This window comes from Chiroxiphia lanceolata, chromosome 14 (genome assembly GCF_009829145.1).
Source record: "Chiroxiphia lanceolata isolate bChiLan1 chromosome 14, bChiLan1.pri, whole genome shotgun sequence".
Taxonomy (NCBI): Eukaryota; Metazoa; Chordata; class Aves; order Passeriformes; family Pipridae; genus Chiroxiphia; species Chiroxiphia lanceolata.
The window spans coordinates 11,340,803-11,355,824 of record NC_045650.1 but is presented as its reverse complement, the minus strand read 5'-3'; the positions used below and the strand labels follow the sequence as shown (position 1 = coordinate 11,355,824).

At 42.9% G+C, this 15,022-nt stretch overlaps 1 protein-coding gene across 1 annotated transcript; it reads right to left on the bottom strand.

Annotated features, from left to right (window-relative positions):
• Window positions 1–370: 370 nt before the first annotated feature.
• ESX1 (ESX homeobox 1) lies at window positions 371–9,464 on the bottom strand. The gene is made up of 5 exons (XM_032702360.1): window positions 9,365–9,464; window positions 9,048–9,261; window positions 8,926–8,971; window positions 3,102–3,388; window positions 371–1,766 (listed from the first exon to the last, which is right to left on the bottom strand). The coding sequence occupies exons 1-5, from the start codon at window positions 9,462–9,464 to the stop codon at window positions 1,541–1,543; spliced, it is 873 nt and encodes a 290-aa protein (XP_032558251.1). The 3' UTR covers window positions 371–1,540.
• Between the last annotated feature and the right edge of the window lie 5,558 nt (window positions 9,465–15,022).

Below are 15,022 nucleotides of genomic sequence, written 5' to 3'. Positions count from 1 at the left end.
AAACTGATCTGTCTGATCCAGCAAACTGCCTTCTCTGTCACATACCCAAGTACAAGCTCAGCAGAGTCTCCAGAAGAAGCAGTGAGGTAGCTGGAGCTCTGCACCTCAACCTGCAGTCTTAAGAATAGTCCCAGAGCTGCTTGGAGAAACAAGTTCTAAAATATACAAAATCTTTTCAGTGTAAATGTGTTTGAGGATGGTTCTGAGGAACGAGGCAGCACCAATGGAGGAGTTCTATGCTGTCCCATCGACCCACAGAAACAGAGCTTGATTGGACCTCAGCTAGAGATGTGGGAAAGGTGATCTCCATGTGCAACCAGCTATTGGCCTTTCTTTTGTAACTGCTAAGCAACAATTAGCACTTGTATAACTGCCATTTGCACAGTGTCATGTTTGTTTAATCAGTCCTCACAACAGCCCTGTGAGGTAGGAGAGAAAGCTGCAAAAGGAGGATACTACTCATCCTCACTTTACACTAAAGCATCAGACCTGTAGAGAGTTGTTCTCAGTCCCATGTCCTGGATGGAGAAATTCAGCAAAGACTTTAAAACGACCTGTCTTGAGGCCAGAGAGGAATCCAGGATTTTGAAGACTGTAGACACTTGCTCAGTAAAGACTCAGTTTTCACTCATTCCAACATCAGTCCAAGGAAGAATTTAACACTTCACATTTAGTTTTCACTTAAATTCTGAACCTACTCAAGGCATGAAATGTCTCAAAATGTACAAGTAATCTGTTAACTTACTGGTCTCGTAAGATGTGCCAGAAATCTTGCTATAAGTATTCAGCAACTTCATATTTACAGCTCTGAGCTACTGATTGACAAGTATGTACATACACAGAGAACTACACACAATTTACTGCACACTGACAACCTACTTCCACAGATACAGTTTTCATATACAAAGGTTAAACTTTTTTAGCTATTAAAACATTGCCACCCTGAACATAAAGCAAACTTTTTTTTAAAAATTCAAAACAAGGTATTCTTTGTACAAACCTAGTTCTGAATCAAAAGGCCGTACTGAAAACAGTCCCCATCTCATTCCTGCTAAGTCTGTCTAGAATGCAATATTTCACTGGCATTTGCACTTCAACATGAAGCATGGTCTCCCAAGTTAATAACTGTGTACAGATTCTTACATCTCAAGTACTGCATGTAAGAGTTCCTCCTGAGAAGTAAGTTAAGAATTGCTTAGAAAACTGGTTATTTCTACAAAGAATTTGGAACCTTTGGACTAGCATCTGGTGAGTCTGGTGATTTCAAAGCTTCAGATTCATGTTGGCCTGATTTACAAAGTAGAGATAGTTCCTGTTTCTGTTTCTGCAGTGTGAGAAATTATGCAAGCCAACTTACTACCTGATTTAATGTTGTAATGAAGGAAAACCATCTTTAGCAGGGTTATTCCTCTGAAGATACAGGAACTACAGCTCTGCGTGTGTGTGTTTTCTTTTTTTTAAACGTGTCTCTCTAACGAGAGCTACTTATTGGAGAAGGCATTCACTTCCCCCTCCGTGGCTGTAGTCTGTGGGAGAGCTCCTAACAAAGTTCTTTGTTAGTGTTTGTAAGACTGGAGATGAGGTTTAATTGAGGGATTTGTGCTGAATGTTCTTTCGCTTTGAGTCTTAGTGCTGCAATGCTTGACGTTTTCCTTTCAACTGCTGCTGGATCAGTGAAGGCAGTAAGAGCAGGGTCTGACGGGGGTCCAGGAGCTTTCATTAGTACTGAAGCTGTTGTCACGAGAGGATTTAAAGCATTGAGAAACCTGTATTTGAAAGAAGTCAATATTATCCAAATTAAGAATTGTTTTGGAGAACAAGTACTTACTGAGTTGCAGCTTCCCCCACTCAAAGTATTAGGAAAAAAGGTGCCAAAATTTCCAATTTCTTCCACGTGTACATTTTGTTTTAGCTTGATTTTGCAGCATAGTCTCTTGCCCTTAAAAAAAACAAACCAAAACAAAAACAACCAGAAAAACCCACCCTAAATAAAAAACCAAAACACTTTTAAATAAAATGAAAAAGAGATGATCAGACATGGCATGCAGATACCTAGAAGAGCATTTGCTTAACTCCTCATGCTAAATCCTTTCTAAACAAACCTGAGATGCTGCAGATCAGCCTGTTCTCCGAAAGCAATAAACCATCTCATAAAAAGACCAATTTATATGGCTGTTTATGCAGCCAATTTGTTCAGATCAACTGATTCCATGTGAAAAGCAGCATTTGTTTGTCTGTTAATGTGGAACTACCATACAAGCTCCAATTTCAGTAAGAGTGCTGTCTTCTAGTTTTATAAATATTTTTATATTTTAAATATATATATATTTATATATCAACATACCTATTACATGTATACAGGCACACATACACTACACACATGGTTTTTTCCTATTTTATGGGGTACACTAGAGCAGCAGTAGCATTTTGCTGATAAATTTCAGGTTGCCAGGCAAGAAAGCCCAGACAGCAGGTTCAGCCAAAATGAATTGCTGGGATGTCTGACTACAGAGAAAGAAAAGGAGACTGGCTGTGGGCTCGTTCTGTGTGTTGAGAGCACATCACCTGCCAAGGGAAATGGGCTGGCTTTTAGTAGGACATGTAAGAGTCAGGAAGATCTCTCTCAATCTCTCTCTCTCTCTCTCTTTCTTGAGCTGTGTCTCTGTACATAGCCAGGCTCCCAGTCTTCTGAGAAGAAATGTTAAATACCTTTATTCTGTCAAATCACCTACACACCATGTCTGCCTGCAGCCACATCTTTATGGTGTATAACCTGAGTTAGCCTGAGACAAGGATGAAGCTGCAGCCACCCAGGTCACAGCAGTCTGTCTGAAGACTAGAGTTCAGTGAGACTAAAACTGCAGTAAGTATGCACAACTGGTCTTCAAAAAACAATTACATGTTAATTTTTTACTAGCATGACAAACCTAAATCTTGCTATTCCTAATCAAGCTATCCTACATGGGAACTAACCCATTTTATTAAGTTTATTTCTCTATGGGAACACATTTGTTGAGAACATGTGAGTATGAAACTAAAAAAAAATGCAGCATTTTTTAACGGTTTAGAGATTTAAAAAAAAAAAAAAATTGATTCTGTACCTTCCAAAATGTGGATTTAAAATAGGATTTCTGAAGAGAGAAGTCCAGGTAAGGCTGTTGAGGCCAAATGGCCCTAAGGTTGAAGGACTAAAAGCTGGAGACATGGATGGCACAGCCAATGTTGAAAGAGGCATTGACCTCCACGTGGGATCTAGGAGGGGAGAATGACTCAGTGGAACATCCAAAAATAGACCAAGTGGGTGTGTTAAGGAGATTCCTGGAACAGTCCCCAGAATTTCATTTTTTTCACGTTTTCTCCACTTTGCCCTTCTGTTTTGGAACCAGACCTTCAATAAAAAATTATAAAGGCATTAGATGAAGTTACTCTGTAGCTTGTCTTACCAGATACTACTGCATGCACTGATGCAGGTGGCAAAATATTTACTGTTAAACCAAAACCCCCTTCCTTTAATACAAAAGATCCATTCATAAATGCCTTAGTGGGTTTATTAACAAATAAATCACTTGCAAGTATTGTAAATTTGACTACTCACATATGTTTTAAAGCCACTGTAATACCTATCACCTGAAAACTCATGAGCAGTTATTAAAAATTATCATTCTCCCTTTCATAAGCTATTTATTGAAAGTTAAACTTCAACAAAGCCATTCAAGAGGTGGCTATTTCTGTACAGATACCTCAGGAAGCAGCTTAATCATGACTGTAAGAATAACTAGGCCAAACAGATCATGTGCTTTTTATCTTAGTAGCTGCATCATACAGTTTTATGTAGAGAATTCAAAAGTAAAATGAGAATTTTGCTATCTACTGTGAATGCAAACAGCACATGAAAGTGTTTAACTGAATTGTAGTGAAAGCCAATGCTAAACTAGAAAATCTAGTAAGCAGTATTGGAACAGGGTATCAAGCTGTTTCTAAAAGGGCTCTAGCTACTATTAGGTTTGTGTAGTATGCTGGTGAGTATGTTGCCTCTTCAAGCCCGACTAGTCATTACTTTAGCCCATTAAACATCTTTTAAAGACTTTAGTCAACTGAATCTACAGATCAGAAAACTGAGGCTTCACACTGTTATTCTTTAGCATTCACTGAGCAGAATGTTCAGACTCAGGATGGCAGCAAAGAGGAGTGAAGAGTGTCAGCTCTAAAGTGAGGGAGAGAGAATCTATATCGAGGATATATAAACCCGCCAAAAATGTGAACACAAAAGATGTTGAACACTCAACATCCAAACGTAACTCAGCAGCTCAGGTTCCTCCAGCCCCCTCGGCAGTGGAGGCCGTTGGAGGTGGATTCTGAACTGGATCTGGATTTGGAAGAAAAGGCATTAGCTGTGGCCCATAATCTCATTCAGCAGTCTGGTATATAACTACTGTTGCAATTCAGTGAGCTGCTTGCAAGCACCTCCTATGTACAAAATTTGAATGCACTAATCAGGATTCAATATTATAAATAATAATGATAAATAGAGAATGGTAACAGAAGGAAGAAGAGTTGTTTGAAAGACCAATTTGTGTCCTGGATAAAATTATGACTCTCTAAAATTTACTTCTGATTTACAGCAAAGGTAAACTTCAAATATGAGGGTCTTTTACCATAATAATGTAGATGACTTCTTAATAAGAATCTATCAAGGCCACTAAAGCAAACTAAAATCATAAAATTAAACTGCAAAAATTCAAGTATCAAAAAAATTATGACATGTTCTAAAATTAGTTATTCCTCTGATATTGGTATTTCTGAAATAGTAAAATTCTATAGAAATCTGTATTATGACTTTGGAAGCAGCAGTTTTACAGATGCATGCTTTTTCAATAGTTTCTTTTTGTATCCGCAATTACATTTCAGCCAAAAAATGTTTTCAAAGAGTTTTAAGTAACAACTAAAAATCAGGTTTTTGGGGGTCCTGGTTTCGCTGTTTGCTTTATCTCAAACATGCCATATAACCATTTCCAGAAATGTGACTTACCTTCAGGTGCTCAAATAACATGAAGTGTGTTTGGAGGGAAGGCCCTTCGCACACTGCAGCACGTCCAGCCTTTGTGTCCCTCTGTCAGTAACAACTGCCTCCTTCCAAGCACTCGCTCTGGGGTTTTCAGGAGCCAGCTGAAGGACTACTACTCTACTCCTTCCAATGCATCTAGTATCTTTACACTGTGAGTTGCTGTTCTCCTGGAGGAGGGATTTATATCCCTTGGGTTACATATGTAACTGTCTCGCTGCACAAGCAGTGGGCAGAGGGAGGTGTCTTTAGCAGAAAAGTCAGAACATCAAAATTGTGATGCTGTTACTTAAAATTCTTGAGTGCTTTGACTCATTCTTTGGTCCTTTCTCCAGCAGCCCGTGGCTTTCAGTGGTCAGATGTCTTACAAAGGAATATCTGAACCCCTGAAACGCCAGGCAGCTGTGTCCGTGTGACAGGGAGGACACTTGGTCTGTATTAGTCCAACACAGGGGGCTGGTAAGAAAAAAAACCCCTCAATTACTGAGATCAGATGACTTTAAATCACTATTAACCAGTAATCCTAAATATTTGTAAGTGGAGCTTAGCTAAGATCTCATAGCAGAAGATCAACTCAAAGGTGTTAGTGTTTTCTGTGAAAATAAAATCCAGTTGAAAAGGCAGTGAACTGTCTTGCACTGCAGATATGCAGATACAGCCTTTCCTAAAAAGGATAAATGCTGCCAAGGTGTTCATGGCCTTACTAAATCTTAGCACTGTTCTTCAATCTGTTCTTGACAAAGAAGCCTAACACAAAATGAGATATCTGCTTTCCTGCTTTCTCTGCCTAAAGGAAATCCATTTGATCACTGCAGTGCAGACGTGCACTCTAACTACAAAATAATTTTTTTAATGTTACAGGTAATTTTGGGCTTAAAACCAAACTTCAGTCATCTTTCAGATTTTTTATTTATCAAACTGGAAGGAAATGCCAGCATACATATCTAATAATTACCTTTAGAAAAAGGCTGGCTTTCAGTTCCTTAGTGGTACAAACATCAATGCAAGTGGTAGTAGAAGAGCAGATCCATGGCTCATACCTTACACTGACATGAGAAACAGCTTTCAAAATCTACTGCATACATTATAGTCATTAACATTCAGATTAGTCATCTTGAACCTTTTGTTAAGTGGTTTTCCTTTGCTTCAAATAAAAGGCTTAACTTGCCTTTACTCTGTTTTCAGACACATCTCAAGTGCCAAACTAACCGTAACAGAAACTGCTATACCAGTCTTAAGATTTTTATGGTATGACTGTAACATCAGTGGTAAAATAGCGTGGAAAAAATGCATTACTTACTACTCAAAGATGAGTTTTAAACCATCAAGTTTGAATTGTATGCTAAACATTACCTAGATTATATTTGCAATTACAGCATATCTGACAAGAGATTTAGGTCTTTCATAAAGGAAAAGGTGAGCATGTAAAATTTGATAGCTTTCTTGCTGTAATTTTCTTTAAAAATGTATCCTATTTAATTGCTGTAATACCTAATGATGCTAAAAAGAAACAGATGTGTCTAACTGTATCGTGTTTCTGCTGCAGCTGAATAAGAGGGTTATAATGAGAAAATATGACAAGGGTGTCCAGATCCATTATATCTGTAAGCTCGTGTTTTAAAACTGATGCGATTTATGGTACTGAAATACCCATGGAATGTTTCACTGCTCACGTTAACAAAATAACATATTCTTTTAACTTTTTCCTGGTTTCCTCCCATCCTAAAAGTACGAATTATGAGAAGCAGAATGGCAACAACAGATGCAAATGCTACTGAAGAGCACCCCAACATGGCTCCAGGTTATGAAAAGGTTTTGCAGACTCTCCGACTACTCCTTTCCCAAGGTAAGGAATGCTGCCATCTCCCCTCCTCTATACAAATAATAATGGGGGCTACATTACATGTATATGTACATTACATATACTGAGGTGAAGAAATGGTCTGACTGCATTGGGTAAGATCAGTTTGTTCAGTTTACACTCAAGTAAATAAAGAGACACCAGTTTTCATGTCAACTGGTTCAGCCAGGTACCGTGGGACAGGACTGGAAGTGTTCACTTCACACGGGATGCCTTACAGAGCAATTATGAGCACAGGACATGAGGCAAGCATTTGGGAATTAAGGTATCTTGCTTAGTACATCACCATTGATACAGCACCTATTCCTATGCATCCCCTTCCCTCCAGGCTAAGCCCCATTTCCCGCAGGATAAGAACACATGCACTGGAGCTGAGGCACTGTGCACTGCAAGCTCACAACTGTGCTGACTCTGTGCTCTGTGCCCAGGAGACTTGTGTTAAGATGTGATATCTTAAGGAGGTAAGGAGGTGCCAGGAACAGCTCTCTGCTGTTCCTTCCATCCACTGTGGATGCATCAGCTCTGCTATTTCCCTTGTTAATTCCTTTTTTACTCCATCAAACATAAACATTTCAATTTCTTCTTGATGAGTCATTGAGAAAAGAGTCCCTCTTTGCCATATACCACTGCACCATTCCTTCACAGGACCTACAGAGCATGTACCTCACAAAGGGAATGTGACAGTAACAGGTAAATTAACAGCTTTCCACCCATATCTTTTCCACTGTTAGATACCATGTGTAATTGCCAGAGACTGGGCCATTTCAGTGACTGAAGGTTTTAGGGATTGTTGATGGTAGGAAGAGGAGAGGGCACATAATTTCCCCCAAGTCCAAAAAAGAGAGATGAAAAGTGTATCTAGATATTCTCAGATGCGTCACTTATGAAGTACCGTTCATACTTCTAAGGCCTTTTCTGAAGATGGTGCATATTAAAAAAAAACAAACTAAAGAAGTTACAATTTTACAGACATTAGCTAGTGTGAACCATCACCGATCCAGTGACTGAAGTAATGACAACGTATACAAACAAGGATCTGGCATCAACAGTAACAAAGCTACAGGAGTTAGTAGGGCTGTCACACTGAGCAGCTGTACCAGTTCTCAGTCTTTCACAAGTAGGCACAAACCCAGAGCTGTGCTGGAACAGTCAATATCTGATATACAGAACAAGCCAAATTTAGTGCAATTGTCATTTTGAGCTTAAAAAGCCTTCACACCTTTTGAAACAACTATTATTTTTTTTTAAGGCTATAGTTTCTGTATAAAAAGGATTTCTAGGTTATACAAGAGATGAATCTAAAGAAACTGCTTCTTAAGAGGTATTGTTGAGCAGGACTGCACAGAGTCAGGAAAAGTTACTAAGGGTTATTTGTAGTTTAAGCAGACTGCAGGCTACAAGTCATTAGTGTTTGTCTCTGTATGATGAAGCTCTACAGGCGTTGTTACAATCACAGTCCAGCCAGGCATGAAATTTTTCTGGACAGTGCCTGACTGTCATATATGAATGTCAAATTAATCTTTCATTTGTTTTAACCAGTCATTTAGAAGTGTGACTGTTTTATGGAGCTAAGTTAGAGCAAGAAGAGGATGTAAATTTCACTGCAGCCTCGGTAAATAACTTTGGATGCCCCACAGAACCCCTCATTTGCTGTGAACCATCTGATTTATTTTTTTTTTTAAAAAGCTGTTTCAGCACTCAGGAGGCAGTACCTGCCTTTAGACCCACAAAGGCGGCAGCACACGCGGGTGTGAAGCGCAACCTGGGAGCGCTCCCGAACCCTTTCCCCGCCGCGGAGGTACCGCGCCCCTTCCCCCGTCCCTTCAGCACCCCCCGGCGCGGACGGGACGCGATCCCGGCCCCCGCCGCTATTCCCTTCCCTCCCGGCTGAGCACGGGGACAGCGCCCTGTGTTCCCCCTGCTCTCAGCGCTCCTGGGGCGTCTCTGAGCTCGCCTCCAGCCCCCAGGAGGGCTCCCCGGCACTGCCGCGCCCGTCACTCACCTGCACCCGGGCTTCCGTCAGGTCCAGGCGCAGGGCCAGCTCCTCTCTGCGGGGCACACACGGTTAGCGCCGGAGCCCGGCGGCCGCCCCGCACGGCCCCCCCCACCCACCCCTCCCGCTACCTGGTGAACACGTCGGGGTAGTGCGACTTGCGGAAGGCGCGCTCCAGCTCCTCCAGCTGGAAGGTGCTGAACGTGGTGCGGTAGCGCCGCTGCTTCCTCTTCACCGGACCGGGCGCCTCGGGGCCGGGCGGGCGCCCCCCGCGCCCCTCGGCCGGCGGATCCTCCGCGGGGCTGCGCGCCCGGACGGGCCGCGGCGGCACCGAGCGCTCCGCGCCTGCGGGGGAGAACCGCGGAGTTACCGGGGCGGGCGGGGAGCGCCCCGCCGCCCCTCACCGTGCCCACCGCACCGCGCTGCCCCGCACCGCGCTGCCCCTCACCGTGCCGGCCCGCGGCGGGGCCCCGGCCCAGGATGCTGTCGATGAAGTAGGAGGTGAGCAGGTGCAGGGCCGGCGGGGCGGCGGGGGCCGCGCTCTGCATGGCTGCGGGCCGGCGGCGGGGCAGGGCCCCCGCGCCGCTCCCGGTTTTATGGTGGCGGGCAGCGCCCGGCTCCGCGCCCCGGCATTAGCATTTCATTAGCGCGTGGCGTCAAGGCCGGGGGTGGGACGCGCCGGGCCCCGCTCGCCGCGCAGGGGCCGGGCCGCCTCCCCCGGGGGGCAGGGAGAGCCGCCCCGTCGGGGCAGCCCCGGGGCAGGGCGATGCCCTGGTGCCCTGCCCTGCCCCCGGGCCTTACCGACCGCTCCCGCGGGCCGGCGGTAACTTTTTCAAGGCTCCTTCGAGGGCGCGGAGCGACTGCGGTGAAGTCGATGCCTAAGGCATCAAAGTTGTGCGGCTGGGTCGGCAGCGGGGCCTGACAGCCCCCGGCTGAGCCCCGACAGTGCGAGTGGGATCGCTCCCTCACAGAGAGGGAGAAGGATCACTAGAGTTTGCCTTTATTGCTTCCGATGAACTTAAACTTGTTGAATTCTGCATTTTAAGACTGATCTTGCAAAGTGCCGTGTGCCGGCAGGTGCAGGGGGAGCCTGCAAACCCAGGCAAGATTGAGCCCTTTTTCCTGGAGATCTCTGATTCCACTCCTGCTAGAATTCTGTTGTCTCTGCTGTTACAGCAGTGATTCCTCAACAGGAGGTCTGGAAACTATTTCCTGCGCAGGGAGACTTCCAGCAGTTCTCTGATCTTACTGTGGTGTACTGATAGAGACTGACATAAATTAGATGATGAAATTACTCAGTCCCAGGATCTTGATTTTGGGGGTTGAGGATGAAATACTACTTTCTAGAGTGTCTTACAGAGAGTGCAGCAGAAAGGGGCTAAAAAAACCCCAAAAGTGGCTGAAAGCTGAAGCCAGACAAATTTAGATTAGAAATTAGATATAGATTTAAAAATCTGTTGGTTTATAACTAACTTTTGAAACAATGTAGGTGGTGGTTTTCTGTGTTCTCTGTCTGTCTTTGCATCAAGGCTCGATGGTTTACATTCTAGCTGAAGATGTAAAGGCTGTCAGTGCAGGGATGTTTTCTGAATCTGTGACCTGCCTTACACCAGATGTCTGGCTGAATAATCTTTTGGTTCCTCCTGGCGCTGTAGTCCATGAGCAAATAATTTTTTCCTTTTGTCCTCCACTCACCTCACTGGGGCTGTGTGGGTGCTTAGTGCTTCTGTCTTTGTTACTGACAGACCTCCTTGCTGTCTCACTGCTCTGCTGCAGGGCTCTTCATTGAGTCAGCCCTCAACTTCACTCCCTTCACTACAAAAATCGTGTTTGGCCTGAAGCAACAATTACATGAACCTATTCCTGCAGCACCTTCAGATGAGAAGGTTGGGAAAGCACTTACTGATGCTAACTCCTGAGAAAGTGGGCTGCCTTTATGAAAGATGACCCGTGGAGAGAGAAGTCTGCGCTGGAGAAGATTTGCTGGCAAGACTTTTGACCCTGGAGGGGACCCATGTTGAAGCAGCCTGTTCCTGAGGTCCTGTACCCTGTGGAAAGGACCTATGCTGGAGACAGAAGAACTGTCTCCCATGGGAGGGACCCCAGGCTGGATCAGAGGAAGAGCGTAAGGAGTCCTTCCACTCTGGAGGAAGGAGCGGCAGAGACAAGGTGTGATGAACTGACTGCAACCCCCCTTCCCTGTCCCTCTGTGCTGGGAGGAGGTAGGGAATGCAGGAGCAAAGTTAAGCTCAGAAAGAAGGGAGTGGGAAAGGTGTTTTAAGATTTTATTTTATTTTTCATTACCCAACTCTGATTTGATTGGTAATAAATTAATTTCTGTAAATGTAGTCTGTTTTGCCTGGGATGGTAATTGGTGAGTGATATCTCCCAGTCCTTATTTCCACCCATGAGCCTTTCATTATATTTTCTCTACCTTGTCCAGCTGAGGGGGGGAGTGACAGAGCAGCTTTGATGGGCAGAGAAACATAGCAATTTGGGGGTGTATCTCATGCTCTGTCACCCACAAGCCTCTGGAAAGAATGAGAGATATAATGGGCTGCTAAAGACTATGTTGAGATCATTAGGCAATGGGGCACAGAAACATTTGATATAAATTTACCAGAAGCCACTTGGCTGGTTAACATAAGAATATTAGTTTAGTGTTAAAGGACAGGGGATATTAGTTAATGAGAATGTATAAAACTGTGTATTGGGTGTAAAGATGGATTAAGTACGGAGTACAAGTTGTACATGTTGGTAAGAAGGGCTTTAAGTAGTGAGATTTAAATGCAATGACATGGCTAGAAGATGTATATGTATTAAATTATGTGGGACCTGAGCATGATACAAATGATATGGGCGGAGATTGTGTTGGGTTTAGCTGAGAGGCAGTTAATTTTCCCCAGAGCAGCCCCCATAGGGCTGTGCTGTGTGTTGGTAGAAAGGTGTTGGTAACACACCAGTGCTGTGGCTATTGCTGAGCAGTGCTCCTCAGCATCAGGGCTGTCTCTACAACGTTCTCACCTCACCCAGTGTGGTGGAGGTGGGCAAGATCTTGGAAGGGGACACAGCTGGGACAGCTGACCCCAACTGACCATATGATGTCTGCTCAGCAATAAAGGCTGAGGGAAAGGATGAGGGGTGTGAGGCATTTGTTGTTATGACATTTGTCTTCCAGAGTAACTCCTACGTGTGCTGAAGCCCTACTTCCCAGGAAGTGACCAGACATCGCCTGCTGATGGGAAGTAGAGAATAAATCTTTTGTCTTCCTTTGCTTCCATGCCTGGCCTTTGGTTTTGCATTATTAAACTGCCTTTATCTTGACCCATTAACTTTTTTCAACTTGTTTTCTCCCCTCCCTGTCCTGCTGAGTAGAGGAGGGACAGAGCAGCTTGATGTGCACCTTGTCTACAGTCAAGGTGAACCCACCACACAGCTGTATTTTTGGGATGTTCTCAGGCAAGTCACACTTACACTGCTGACTTTTAGTTTGGTCATTTGGATTTGTACTGTTTCTTGTCATAAGCTGAACAATCCATCTTGTAGTTGCTGCCTAATGCCATTGAAAGATGCCCCAAAAGAGTGTGATCTAAATGACTTTTTCATCACTTTGTGTTTAACCAACCTTGTCATTACTGCTTTCTTGGTTTTCTTTGACTCCCATACAAAGTAAAATGTGACAGATGACTCATAAAGCTCACCTTGTCCACAAAGCGTTTGAAAAATGAAAGGAAGCATGTGTGTATGTTTGTGGATGACAGCAGAGTTGCAATTGCATGAGGGGGACTTGTGTTTGATGTGCTTGAAATGTTTCTTGGTGTGTTGATAATGTGCTTCAGCATTCTTTATAGAGCCTTAAATACATGAATGCATTTTAATTAAGTTTAGTACTTAGGCCTAAAAAACAAAGCCTGACTATATTTATATTGAAAGAAAGTTCTGAGACAAAATATGATGAAATTAACAGGAAAAATTTCCTGAAGAAAGTCCAAGGAGTTAGTTTGACAGCTCAGCCTGAAGCTTTATTGGCTTGAAGAAGAAAGATATCTGTTTGAGAAATCTAAGTGCAAAACTTGGGAAAGGCAGAAGTGATTCTGATGAGAACTCTGAGTCAGCTTTGACTGATGTTATAGGAACTACATCCTGAAAAGTGCTGAACACCTTTAATGCCATATAATTAATGTTTCATATTCTAATTAATACAGTTGGTATCTCATTCTATTTCTGTTTTACACTGAGGCCTGAAGATCTGGGTGAACTTGAAGATCAGCACCTCTCTTTCTTTTTACAGGATTAGATCTTATGTGTGGCAATCCTGTAAATACTGGGGAACTGCAAGACTGAATGTTGTGGGACAAAGCCTTAGTTGGCATAGTTAAGTTCTCTCAAGCCAATTGATACTTATTATACCAGCTGCACCTGAGTGCAGTAACTCTTTTGTAATGGAATCACAGTAAGCTAGTTTCCCATTTCAGTTAATAACTTCTGGAAATAATGTAAGTGCTTTTTGCTGATTAGGCATACCTGACTGCTTGGAAAGAAAATGTGTGTGCAGTACATGGCAATTCAGCTTCCCTTTCTGTGCTGCATATTCAAGAGCACAGCAAAGTATTAGTTGGAAGACAAATGAGATAAGAATTGAGGTGTTGCTGACTAACTCCGGAGAAGCCAACTGTGTTGAGGTGGTGGATGCTGCTGTCACTGTGCTCATTCTGACCAACCTGCTGTGAGCAGATACCCTTCTGTTGTGTCCCCATCCAAATATCTTGGCAGGCTCAGTTTCAGATCTGTTCTTTCCCCCTCTGCAGACTTTTGAATTTATGCAGGCCAATAGAGTGAGAGCCTCAGTCTTCCCTTTGTGCATTTGGTTCTTGAAGGACTGGCATGTAAGAGGTTCCTGTTGAAATTATATGAAAATATTGTGAGAGATACCTTGAACGACCTAAACCTGAGTATTCTCTCAGCAGCCTCTGTAATGCACTGTTTCTCACTTTTAGATGAAAAGTGACGAGCTCTTTGCTGCATGGGTACCTCTGGCAGTTATGATATTGTAATATTTACTCAGTCTACTAAGGCCACCCCTTTTTGGGTCAGAATTAAAGGAGACTCTCATCTCTTCTGAAAGTAAAAAATGTATGTTCTAACTTCTCAAAGTTTCTAGACTTTGCTTTTATGGAGAAAAATTTAAAAACTAGTAAAGCCTAGAGTCCCACAAGTCCAGGAATAAATAAAAACAAATCAATATTAGTTTATTTTTTCTTAGAAAATGCCAGATAATAGCTTAACAAACCAGTTTATGACTCTTTCTGAGGGGTGTCAGTCCTCTATCATGGTTGCACATTCCTTGAGTGAAAATTACTCTCTCTTTTTTTTTTCAAATTACTTTATATAGGGGCTGACTGGACAGAATGTTAGACTAGACTTGGAAGACCACATTCCTCATTCCTTTGCTGGCCCACTGGGACAAATCACCGTTTCTATATGCCTCATTTGTTCTTATGTAACATTGGAATAGTCATACTGCCTTTGCTAATAAATTATCTCTGAGAAAGCTGTGTTTAAAATACATCATAGCTGATGGTTATCCATTTACAATTGTAAAATGGGTTGTACCCACAAAATACATGCTTAGTATTTTCTCTTTAACCCCTAAATGTAAACTTGTGTTTGCTTCAAAATGATCACTGAAAAGTCTGTTTCTGATTATTTTTTTCTGTAGGCGAGTTAATTGCCATAATTATTTTAGAAACGAGTCTTTACCAGACGCGTTATTCAGTATTGTCTGAGGTTTTTGGGGTTCCTTTATGCAGATATGGAGCTACCCAGTTCTTCCCGAACACTGTGGGTACTGTGACTGATTCCAACTCACTTTACAGACAGGGACTTAAGTCACAAAAAAATTAAGAGAATTGTGAACTGTCTAGTAATGTGCAAGAGGGGCTCTGCTACAATCTTTCTGTTATCTCTGCCTTACTCTTCCACAACTGGAGTAAAGTAATTGCTCATCCTATTTCTTTATAGCAGTTTTGCTGTTGGCATCATGGGGGAGCTGAGGCATGTTGAGATGGAGTGGTGTAGGAAAGGTGGTGGGTTGTTCTGTGTGTAT

Bases quoted from the DNA above. Each gene is read 5' to 3' on its own strand.
- ESX1 (XM_032702360.1), bottom strand. From the start codon at position 9,464: ATGCAGAGCGCGGCCCCCGCCGCCCCGCCGGCCCTGCACCTGCTCACC. The intron at 8,972-9,047 runs GTAGCGGGAGGG...TGTGCCCCGCAG, and splicing joins TACCCCGACGTGTTCACCAG to AGAGGAGCTGGCCCTGCGCC. The intron at 1,767-3,101 runs GTACAGAATCAA...TTTCAAATACAG, and splicing joins TTAAATCCACATTTTGGAAG to GTTTCTCAATGCTTTAAATC.